Below are 12,193 nucleotides of genomic sequence, written 5' to 3'. Positions count from 1 at the left end.
CTTTTCCACTGAGAAAATTGACCATTTAGTCCTACTCTCTGTTTCCTGTCTTTTAACCAGTTTGTAATCCACTAAAGGACATTGCCTCCTATTCCATGACTTTTTACTTTTCTTAGAAGCCTCTCATGAGGGACTTTGTCAAACGCCTTCTGAAAATCCAAGTACACTATATCTACCGGTTCACCTTTATCCACATGTTTATTAACCCCTTCAAAAAAAATGAAGCAGATTTGTTAGGCAAGACTTCCCTTGGGTAAATCTGTGTTGACTTGTTAATACTATTACTTTTTTAAACGTTTATACCATTTTTCTTTGATAATATTGTCAAGTATTATTTATACAATCAATTGTGAATGTAAAGTGTAAAATTAATTGAGTCAGTATAAGGGTAATGCCTTTGCAAAAGTTATTGAAGTGAATTGTAATGTAAAATACTTCAAACTTGCTGATGTGCAGCTTTTTCTTTTGCTTTTGCCTGGTCATTTCTCCTTTCTCAGAGCTAGGATTCTGCTCTCATGAGCCTTCATTCTCAATGACCCTGGGGGATTTCCATTATGTTAATAGACCCAGCCTTGTACTGTTCCTAGTCTGGTCACTGAAGCAATGGTCCCAAGTCCAGGACCTGAGCATCAGGGCTCCTTCCGACACCCTGCATCATGAGGTCTAAATCCAACCACCGGGTGTCTCCCTTATTGATGACCCCAACTCTCTCCTCTCCCCAACAGGGGCTGCAAACACTGCTAATTTTTCAGCATCCCCAGCCCCGGCCAACCCAGGGTGTGGAAGCAGGCCCGGCGTGACCGGGTGTGCAAACCATGCAAGTGCATGGGGCAGCACACTCGGTAGGGCGGCGGCTGCAATGGAAGGGGGCTCAGGAGAGGGATCAGCGAAAGGCCTATGTAACGGCCAGTGGATCCCATCCCACTGGCAACGAAAGAATACAGAGGCCTGTGCGGTCACTGTCGGCAGCAGCAGAAGAAAACGGGGAGCTCATTCTGCGATTCCTCCTCTTGTGCTGGCTGGCCCCATGGTACTCAATACTCACGGTGCTACTACTTCCTGTATCGTCATCTTGTGATGCACGAGATGAGCATACAGGAAGTGTTAGCACAAGTACTGCAGGTCAGCCTGTACATGTGGAGGAGCCACGGGAAGGATGCCTACAGCTCTGCGAAGCGACGAATCCTGCTCTCTCCAAAGGAACGAGGCATCAGGTGGCAGCAGCGGCAAGAGAGACCTGTGGACCCTGCCTGCACAGAGGCTGTGTATGAATGAAGCCTGCCTGGTAGGGAGATGGGTGTGTAATTGTATGAGAATGGGAATGGGAACCTGCCGAGGGAGGGGGCAGAATGTGTTTGTGTGTGAATGGGAACCTGCCTGGGGGGGGGGGGTTTGGGTGTGTTTGGGTGTGAATGGGAATCTGCTGGGGGGGGGGGGGAGTTGGGTGTGTTTGTACGTAAATGGGAACCTGCCTGGGGGGGGGGGGGTTTGGGTGTGTTTGTGTGTGAATGGGAATCTGCTGGGGGGGGGGGGGAGTTGGGTGTGTTTGTACGTAAATGGGAACCTGCAGGGGGGGGGGGGGGTTGCGGTATTGGGTGACTGTGTCTATGAATGGGAACCTGCTTGGGGGGCATGGGTGTGTGTGTGTGTGTGTGTGTGTGTGTGTGTGAATAGGAACCTGCCTGGGGGGATGGGGAGATGTGTGTGGATATGAATGAAAGCTTGCCTGGAATGAGTGCTTGTGAATGGAGCCTGCCTGGAATGGGGGAGGGGAGGCTGGGTGTAAATGATAGCCTGCCTGGGATGGATGGGTGGGTGGGTAGGTGATTGGTTGTGAATGGGAGCTTGCCTGAGGTGCTGCTGTAGTTGGGTGTGAATGGGAGTCTGTCTGGGATGGGTGGATGAAAATGGGAGTCTGCCTGGAGGGGGAGGGAGGAGCTGAAAAATGTTTGCCATCCCCACTAATCCATTCCATGATAAGCTCAAGGTGACTGGAAATCAAAAGTTTTCAGGTATGGGAAGTGAGGTATTTTTCCCATCTTGTTTTAATTAGGTGTTTGATGTGTCTGCTATTTTGAAATATTTTATTGCCATTTGGAAAATTTTAAAACTTTTTGTATGGGTTCTTAATTATTTGATGCTATTCTATTTGTCATCTTTTTGGCAATATTCTTTTTATTAGCATGGCTTATTATGATTGATTTATATTTCTTGATTTTATTGTTTGATTTATGAGGATCGGTGATGTTTCTGTTTTCCATTTATAATATACAGAGTATAGCTTATTGGAGTTTCCAGTTCAGTTTCTGTCTGTTTTAACATTACTGTGCTATTTGTTTGTGCCTGCCCATTCCCCCTCTGGAGGCTCTAGCTGGGCAGGAAGCAGCTACACCTGGTGAGCAGTAGAGCACATTTATATGCAAAGCTCTTTTGCAAACACACACTGAACTGATACTTGTTCCAAAGGTCTGTATGCTTAAATCTGTTCAATTCAAGCAGAGGTTTCTCTTTTTAAATCTTTCCTTTGTAAAACTGTTGCTGCTAATTCACGTATATGTAGCATTTCTATTGAAGTTTGTTATATATTCAGTACATCAATGTGGTGTAAACAAAAACCAGGACAGCAAACTCTGGTCTTTGAGTGCCACAAGCCAGTAAGATTTTCAGAATGTCCACTATAAATATTCATGCCTCTAAATTTGCATATGTATGATCTAAGAATAAGGATGATTTGCCTGTTTGTCATGAGCCTGAGGCACCCAAGGACTGCAGCTCAGCATCCCTGACCGATTAATCAGATGTCATTCAATCGAGTCTCTTGGCTGCTGACCCTTATTTAGTTATAAACCCAAAAACTCAGCCAAACACACAGCAGCTCACTTGTATAAAAAAAACCAATGCAGATTTTACCTTAGCCAATTAGAAAAGCTAGTACAGTAAAACTTGAACTAAAGTAGAACAGCTACCAATCAGAAACTAAAAATGAAATTAAAATACAAAAAAAACCCCCTTGCTGATTGGCTAACAAGTTTCCCTCTTGTGTCTATAGGCAAGTCCTGTGGAAATTCCTAATACCAGGAAGCTCCAGCCATCTTGCTACCTTTTGATTGAGCACAATGCATACTGCCCTGCTAGCTGTGCTGCAGCTCTGAGTGCCATCTCGGCTGCATAGCTCTGGCCATGCACCTAGAGTTGCCAACTGTACAGTTTTGGATCGGACAGCCAGCTTTTCAGGCATCCTGTACAGTGTCCAGTCAGAAGTACCGACCGGACGCTAAATGTCTGGTTTTGCAGGTGGATCCTCCATTTTCCCATAGCCACTTAGAGGAAGAGAAAGGCAGGTCGGAGCCTATCGTAAGAGAGTTGTGCTGTATCCCTGCCTCCTTTCCCCCAATCTGTGATTGGACAGCATAGCCCTTCGCTCTCAGTGGTTCTGCAGATACATAGATACACTGTTTAGGCAGTTCATTGGCAGGATCTAAAATTTATGCAAATGAGGGGGTACCATTCCCCCATCTGACTCCCCCCCCCCGGTCCTCAAGTGTCCAGTCCTGGTCTATGGAAAAGTTGGCAACCCTACATTCGGCAGAGCCCAGAACTTAATCTCTGATCTTCCACAGTCAGCAGCACACAATTCCAGCTGCTGGAGAAAGGAAATAATACTAAAGTGCATTCCTTTTAGAAGGAGCACAATTTTTTCTCTTCTTTTGTTTTTTTTGTATTATCTCTTTATTGGTTTCAAAATATCAATACAGTAAATCACAAAAACAATCCAGCATTACGAAACCAGGCCATTTTAACATGTACATTAAGGTTCCCCCCTTCCACCCCAGATATAGCCAGATAGATTCTCACATATTCGCCAACACTACCGGGAAAGCTACAGCAAGAAGCTTGGGAAGACAGCTAAAGCCGAGAGTCAGTGTTTCTTATCATAACAATTTAGACGGTATCAAACTAGAAATAGTTATAGGGAGACATTGGGTTTCCCAAGAAGGTAGGGAGTCCAGATGGAATGATTCTTCTGCAGCTTGTTCCATTTAACTGCTGAAAGTTTATTCAGTGTGCAAACTCTGTCCAGTCAGGTGAGAATTTTACTGGCTATCGGTGCTGATTGACGTCTCCAACAGGTAGCAATCGCGAGTCTAGCAACAACACAAATTTGCTGGGTCAAAATGTTCTGCTCTAGAGACTGTGCTGGAACAGGTATGTGTGTAACAAGGCTGTACTTGCTTGTAATACAAAATGGGTGTGCAATAAAGCAGCAATGAAAGTCTCAATTCATTTCCATGTCTCTTGGATTGTGTCACACTCCCACCAAATATGCATAAATGTCCCAATGGTACCACACCCCCTCCAGCAAAGGTCACTTGTATTGGGGTACATTTTGTGAAGCTGGTCAGGCATGTAATACCAGCGGAATATCATCTTATAATAATTTTCTATTAATAAGGTTGAGATGGATACCTTACGAGCATGCAATATAATTTCATCCCATTCCTCTACAGAGTAGTTTATCTCCAGATCAGGCTCCCATGATAGTATATGCTTAATAGGGACTTTCCCAGCTTTAATTGGGAGTGGGCTTTTACATAAAAGAGGAAGGATGATAATTGTTGGAATGCAAGAAACCCAGTAGAGGGAATCTCATATCTTGAACATATCTGCTCAAATGAAAGCCCACTGTCTTCCCCCCAGATCTGTCCCATTCTGTGTATACCCTTCACCTTCCAAATTTTGAAAGCTGAAAGCGGTATGCATGGTATAAAAAATGTATTGTGGAATAGGTGTGATGATGGAAAATAATCTCGGGACCCATCCAATTTAGAGCTCCATCGCTTCCACACATTTAAAGTCAAACATGTTGTGGGGATTAGTTTTAAGCTCATGCGCCATGATTTAGTGGGCTGCCATAGATAGGCATCCAGAGGCATAGGTGCTGCTCATGTTTGCTCAAGCATAACCCATAGTTTTGGTGAGCTGGTTTTATGCCAATCAATTGCTTGACGAAGCAGGGCAGCAGCATAATACCACTCAATGTTAGGGACTCCAAGTCCCTCAATTTTTTTCTCTTCTAGCAGGAACCAGATTTTGCTAATATTATGACTGAAAAATAAGACAGATTTTCCATGCTAACTGCAAATGGATTTACAGGTTTTTGAAACTCAAAATGCAAGATGTTGCTTGCAGAAAGGGATTGTTGGCCACCCTAGCAAGAATCCTATCTCAGCAGTACCCTGAAGCTTTTGTAGAATATACTGCAGCTTGCTATGCGAAAAAATATAATACAACACAGTTGTTTCATAATGCAGTCCAGTTCTTTATCATTTCTGCTCACTTGTTTGTGGATTGTTTTGGCTCAGCATCTTTATTATGCTCCTTTTGATTTTGGCCCATTTGGAATTGGCCTTTTCTGGGGCTGGCACCATGAACCTTCATGCACAGTTATTGGCCATTTTTACCCTGCTTCTTCACCACCTCCCACCCATTTTCATGCCTCTCCTATCTAGTCTAACCACCTAAACAACAGGCCTCTGGCTGAGAAACACTGACTGCAGTTCCCTTCTGGAAGTTGGCACAATGCAGGCATAGCCAGCCAGGAGGGGTCACTGTTGAATGATGGCTGGGACATCCTCCCCTGCCAAAGAGTCTGTTGTATCCCCATGGATTTGAAGCCAGGCCCAAGTTTCTACCAAACAGGTCCCATTATGTCAATTTTGTTTTTTAAATTCTTTATTTATCACTTTTCTAATACAATTTGTATCATAAAGTATACAGGAAACTTGTTACAATACATTAGTAAGGAACAAAATGTCATACATTTTAACCAAATAGGTATCAGTTAATATTCCTAATGTAGTAACCCAATTCTCAATTAGTATGAAGTTAGGAGACAACTTTCGAGGAGAGTATAGGAAACATTATTAATTAATAATAAGGCATTAACCTGAAATAAGGAGAGCAGATAATCTGCTTTATTCCCCTGAAATTACGGTATTCCCTGGAGGGCTTTGGGAATCTATATAAAGCTTTAATTGCTCTGGGGAAAAAAAAAAAAGTATCCGCTTCTTTTTTTATGATACACTTACAAGGATATCTAAGCATGAAGGTAGCACCCAAAGATATCACATTCTGCCTCATACTTAAAAAAACCTTTCCGTCTTTCCTGGGTTATCTTCGAAATAACAGGAAACATGCGAACCTTACTGCCATGAAACAACGTGTTTACATTTTTAAAGTATAATATCATTAGTCTACAAGTCAATTTTAATCTTACAAATCATATATCATTTTACCAAATAATTATTTTAAATTATTTTATTGCATTTTCTTTTACAGATCTTCTCACATAATTATGAACCGAGCTGCAAAGGCTTACTCTGTTGAATTAATGCAGATCTTGCATGTTTTCTCCCGGGCACTGGTCAGATTCAGAATGTGTTGCTGGGAAAGGGAGAATTGGTGGGTCCTCATGGAAGGATAGTATGTTTATAACGGGTGGCCCAACATGTTTAACTGGGGGACAAGGTACGGAAGTGGCTGTCCCAATACATTTAACTGGGTCGGTGGATGCATTTTGGGTTTTCTCAGTGCTCTGTAGTGTACATTTCCTGGTTGTATCTATTTCATGGGCTGGAGGTGATTGAGGGTGTTCCTGACCATGTTCATGATGATCTTCTTTATGTCCATTTTTTCCATGAAGACGCTTGTGATTGTCTTTGTGCTCATGCTCGTCTTTATGCTTGTGCTTGTCTTTATGCTCATGATCATCTTTATGCTCTTGTTTGTCTTTATGCTCTTGTTTGTCTTTATGCTCGTGATCATCTTTATGCTCTTGATCGTCTTTATGCTTGTGATCATCTTTATGCTTGTGATCATCTTTATGCTCTTGATGCTTCTGCTGTTCCATTTCACATAGAAAACAAGCAAGATGAGAAATACTTTATCCTCCAGTCTACATTCTCTTCCAGTCATTACCCGATAATACAGACCATGAAAACTAATGTATTGGACAGCTGTCTTTTACTACTACTACTACTACTACTACTACTACTACTACTACTACTACTGGTACTAAGGAGGTTACAGCCCATCTGCATATTTATTTATTTATTTATTTAATTTACCGCCAATCTGTAAAACAGCTGCCTCGGTGGTCGACTCCGGAAGTCACCACAACTCACCTTGAGACTTAGCTGCTCACACCTCATGGCCCCCAAGCAGCAGGCCAAGTTCTAGGGAGGTTGTAGATCATTTGAATGCTTTTCCCAGCTATTTTGGTGGCTGATGCTGGAAGTCATCCTACCTCCTGGCCAAGTAGTGGAAGATTTCAGGCCTATATTTTCTATGGCTCTGCAACATTTTCTCTTCCTGATGTTAATCTTCCCCAATCTTATTCCCATTTACTACTGAAACCACTAGTAATACCAAGTCCACCTTCCCTATATTCTTTATTTCACCTGCCATTCTGTCATCTGCACAGTGCACTGCTTTTGAACATCAAAGTTTTCTTCCTCTTCTCTATTCATCTCCATTCTCCCTGACAGCATCTCATCCTTGTCGCTGTTGTCACACCTCTATCTCTCTTCTACAGATTCTCCTGCTCCTCCTCCTACTCTCAGCTGGGAATATCAATCCCAATCCTAGCCCTTCAAGGCAACCTTCACCTTATCAGTGCATATCAAACCATTACCCCCTCCAATCATCACTATCCCCCTTCCCTCTTCTCTTCTTTTCTTATGCTCCCTGTGGAATGCCCATTCTATTTCCAAGAAGCTTGCCTATGTACAAGACTTCTTTAGTTCTCATAAGCTTCACTTCCTTGCCTTGATTTAGGCTTTTCCCTGAGGACTCTGCTTCAGTTGCTGCTCTCTGTCATGTCTTTTCTCCCACATACCTTGCACAGTAGGCCACGGTGTTGGTGATGTACTACTACTCTCCCCCTCCTGTCAGTTTCAACCTTTTCTTACACCTCAATCCTACTCTTTTATTTTCTTTGAGGCTCAATCCATCTGCCTCTTCACCCCCTACCTCTCTGGTAGCTGTTGTTTATCAATCCCCTGATAAATCCTCCCTCCTCCTTTCTTATTGACTTTCATTCCCCTTCCCTTATTATTGGTGACTTTAACCTAACCTCCAGATTGATGACCTTTTTGACTCTTATGCCTCAAAACACCTTTCCTTAACCACTTCATTTGATCTCAACCTCTGTTCTACGACCCCTTCTCATAAGCTTGGCCACTACCTTAATTTCCCACTGCTGACTCTCTGACTTCTCCATCTCAGATCTTCCTATTCCAGACCATCATCTGATAACCTTTACACTAAACCACCCTCACCCATAGCCTCGTCCAATCACAACTAATACTTTCAGGAATCTCCAAGCTGTTGACCCTTGTATCCTCTCCACTACTGTTTCACCTCTCCTTTCCTCTACTACATTGTCTGAATCAGTTGACAAAGCAGTTTCTTCTTACAACACTATATTCTCCTCTGCTTTAGATAATCTTGCCACTCCTCTTTCCTGTTCTGTGAGATGCACCAAACCCAAGCCTCTGCTCACCATTAGAATTTGCTTCCCATGTTTCAGTACCTGTTCTGCACAATGTCTCTGGCTAAAATCCCATGCTAGTGCAGACTTCCTACATTTCATATTCTGCTGGTCTCTTTCTAGTCTGCGCTTGCATTTGCCAAGCAAGACTACTGCATTCATCTAACAAACTCTCTTGCATCCAACTCTTGCCATCTCTTTGTCACACTCAGTTTCCTCTTCAACATCCCTTAGCTTCTCTGCCCTGTTTCATTCTCTGCCCAGACTATGGCTGGCTACTTCCTTGGCAAGATTCACAAAATTAGTCTTGAGTTCTTAACCTGGTCACCTGTATCTTCCTCTCCCCAACTTTTTTCCATTATACTTTCCTTGGCCTCCGCCACTCTCTCCTCCTCTGAAATTACAGTGAAGGAAACTGCCCTTCTTTTTTCCTCCTCCAAACTCGCTACTTGTTCCACGGAGCCCCTTTCCACCCATTTCCTCATCTCTATCTCCACTGCAATCTTATCTTTCATCTGTCATATCCTCAATCTATCACTTTCCACTGCTACTGTTCCTGCTGACCTCAAACATGCTGTGATCGCACCTCTCCTCAAAATACCCTCATTGAACCCTACCTACCCTGCCAAGTGTCACCCCCATCTCCCTCCTCCCTTTTGCTTCCAGTCTTCTTAATTGTGCTGTTCGCTGCCACTGTCTTGACTTTGTTTCAACTAAAGCCATTCTTGATCCACTCCAGTCTGGTTTTTGCCCTGTATATTCCATAGAAACAGCCTTGCCAAAGTCTCCAATGACCTGTTTATGGCTGAAACCAAAATCCTTTACACAGTCCTTTTTCTCCTTGACCTATCAGCTGCTTTGGGCACTGTGGATCACCACCTACTCCCTGATACCCTGTCCTCACTTGGATTTCAGGACTCTATCCTGTCTTGGTTCTCATTGCACTTTCAGTGTTTTCTCTGATAGATCCTCCTCTACTGCCATCCCACTATTAATTGATGTGTCTTAAGGCTCTATCCTGGGCTTTACACTCTTCTCTCTGTATACTAATTTCCCTGGCGCTCAATGCCATCTTTATGCTGAAGATTCCCAGATTTGCCTCTTTATACTAGAAATTTCATCAGGAATCTGGTCTCAGATCTCATCTGGCTTGCCTGACATTGCTGCCTGAATGTCCCACCACCACCCTAAACCCAACATGGCCAAGGCAGAGCTCCTTTTCTTCCCCCCCAAGCCCATTTCCACTCTTCTTCCTTTCTCTATTTCTGTAAACCTCCCAGTCCCCTCAGCCCGTAACCTTGGAATCATCTTCATCCTCTCACTCCTTCTCTAAACATATCGAAAACACTGCTAAAATGTGCTGTTTTTTCCTCTGTAATATCCTTTCCTTCCTTACTGTAATATCCTTCCTCCTTACTGTAATATCCTTTCCTTCCTTCCTCCTTACTGTAATATCCTTTCCTTCCTTACTGTAATATCCTTCCTCTGTAATATCCTTTCCTTCCTTACTGAACATACTACCAGAACTCTTATCCACTTTCTCATCACCTTCCGCTTAGACTACTGCAACCTGCTTCTCACAGGTCTCCCAGTGAACCATCTCTCTCCACTTCAGTCCATCCAAAATTCAACTGTGCGATTCATCATTCGCCAAAGTCATTACACCCTATAACACCCTTGTGACATAGTGACCCTATGTTCCCTCTTAAACCGGTGCAGGAACAGGCTAGGTGCCTGGTCCACTTTAATTCCCCTTGTGGGAGAGAGCTCTGTGTCTGGGGCCCAGCAGGGAGAAATAAGAGCTGGGATCCAGGTGGGAATAGTCAGATCAGGCCTAGGTCTTCAGGAGGAAGGCAGCTCCTGTAGAATATTTCTATCCAAATACTGAGCTGTAATGAAGTTGTGAGTATGATATGAGGTGCAAGAAGCTGTGAGTATTGAGAGTGCACTGTTCTGAAGTTTAACAGTCTACTGTAGTTTTGTTTGATTGAAGTTGTAAAATAAAGATAGAAGTGCTTTTAACAGGCTGGAGTCAGACTAAATTTGTGCCTCCAGGCCTGAGGGCTCACCACTCGGTCCCACACCCTTCAGGTCACTACATTGGCTCTCTATCTATTCCTGCATACTGTTCAAGCACCTCTTACTCACCTACAAGATCCTTCATTCTGCAGCTCCTCACTATTTCTCCTCTCTTTTCTCTTTACACCCCATCTCGTATACTCTGCTCATCAGGCAAGGCACTCCTGTCTATGCACTTCTCCTCTACTATCAATACCCGACTCCATACTTTCCACCTGGCTGCGCCATATGCTTGCAGTGGGGGGTTTTTTTCTGTATCGTTTTCATTTCATTTCATTTCTTTTTTTTTTTTTTTTGCTTGATTTCATTTTTTAAATGATTTGGGTTTTTTTTTCTTTTTTCACTAATTTTGCAGTTAGTGCGCACTAATTTCTGTTAGCGCACATAACTGGAGTTAGTGTACACTAAATCCAATTTAAGGTGCACTAAGTCTAGTTAGTGCGCAGTAATGGAACTTAATGTGCATTAACAAGCAACTCAAAAAACCCCAAAATTTCAGCATTTTTTTCTTTCGTTTTATGGTTCCAACAAAATGAAACAAAATAGACAGGCCAATGCAATATCGGTGTGCGTAAAATGAGCACTCATGATTGAGTGCTAATCCCTTTATCCCCTTATTGCATAAGGGGTTTTGGATGCGCGTCCAAGCACATGTAAAGCTGTGTACTCAGCTGGGCGCACTATGTTGCATCGGCCTGAATGTCGTTGGCATTGTCTAATTTGTTTTAAATCAACACACATCCCTAACTTGGTATAGAGTTTCTGAGTTCGTATGTCATGCTCCCTCTCGTACCTTATTTAAATCCCATTCCATTTAAAAGTCTGCAGGGGGAAAAGTACACTATGGTTGTTAGCCCTGTGTGAGCTGTTTGAAAATCACCTTCTGCCTGGGATGGTCTCTTTATAAATTTGCTTCATGTCTAGTTGCAAATGAATGAAAATAATTTGATACCTTTGGCTCATAGATTTCACAGGATGCAGAGATGTAGTCTTTTTCAGGTGCCTGCATTACAGAGCCTCTGCACAAACCAAAATGCTGCAAGATAAAGAAAACCCCCATTTGCAAACCTGTGCATGGAGTCATGCTCACTTTTCTAGATTCTTTGGAAGGATCGGAGCTGTGTAGCCAGGTATCTAGATGCAATGCTTTGAAAAGCCGCAGCCCCTTCTATCTCCACTAAAATCTTTTGCATAGCAGCATGGTTAGGAAACATTTTATCTAAAAGATTTTTGGGCTGGCCAGCCCTAGGGCTTGGTGGTAGCAGTACTGCTTCCACTAGGAAAATCCAGGTTGGGAGTCTTTGGGGCATCTAAACTGGTGAGATTCAGAGCACATCACAGAGGCTTCAGGACGATAATGCGGTACAGCTTGGTCACAATTAGCATTAAAGGTTCACTTTCTTCCCTTCCAGATTCCAGTTAATGAGGTGACCAGATTCTAAAAAGCTCTGAGAATCTTAGACTTCCATCTTAAATTAGCTGAGATTAACCAGATACAATTCTTTCTTTATGAGTGATTATAGCTGTTTCACTACACACTATTTTATCTTTATGGAATATCCT

General features: G+C 43.0%; 1 protein-coding gene across 2 annotated transcripts in view; it reads right to left on the bottom strand.

The window, feature by feature from the left end:
- Window positions 1-5,715: 5,715 nt before the first annotated feature.
- The window catches only part of LOC115099386 (fetuin-B-like), a 108,158-nt gene continuing 101,680 nt past the window's right edge, over window positions 5,716-12,193 (bottom strand). Inside the window, exons 6-7 of one of the 2 annotated variants that reach the window (XM_029616995.1) lie at window positions 11,583-11,666; window positions 5,716-6,901 (exon numbers count right to left, since the gene is read on the bottom strand). In XM_029616995.1, coding sequence (XP_029472855.1) covers window positions 6,389-6,901; window positions 11,583-11,666 — 597 coding nt within the window. In that variant the 3' untranslated portion in view covers window positions 5,716-6,388. The remainder of the gene's footprint in view (window positions 6,902-11,582; window positions 11,667-12,193) is intronic. The other variant, XM_029616997.1, reaches the window with a different exon arrangement.

Source organism: Rhinatrema bivittatum, chromosome 9, assembly GCF_901001135.1.
Source record: "Rhinatrema bivittatum chromosome 9, aRhiBiv1.1, whole genome shotgun sequence".
Taxonomy (NCBI): domain Eukaryota; kingdom Metazoa; phylum Chordata; class Amphibia; order Gymnophiona; family Rhinatrematidae; genus Rhinatrema; species Rhinatrema bivittatum.
The sequence above is the reverse complement of the archived record's forward strand: the minus strand, read 5'-3'. Positions and strand labels throughout refer to the sequence as shown.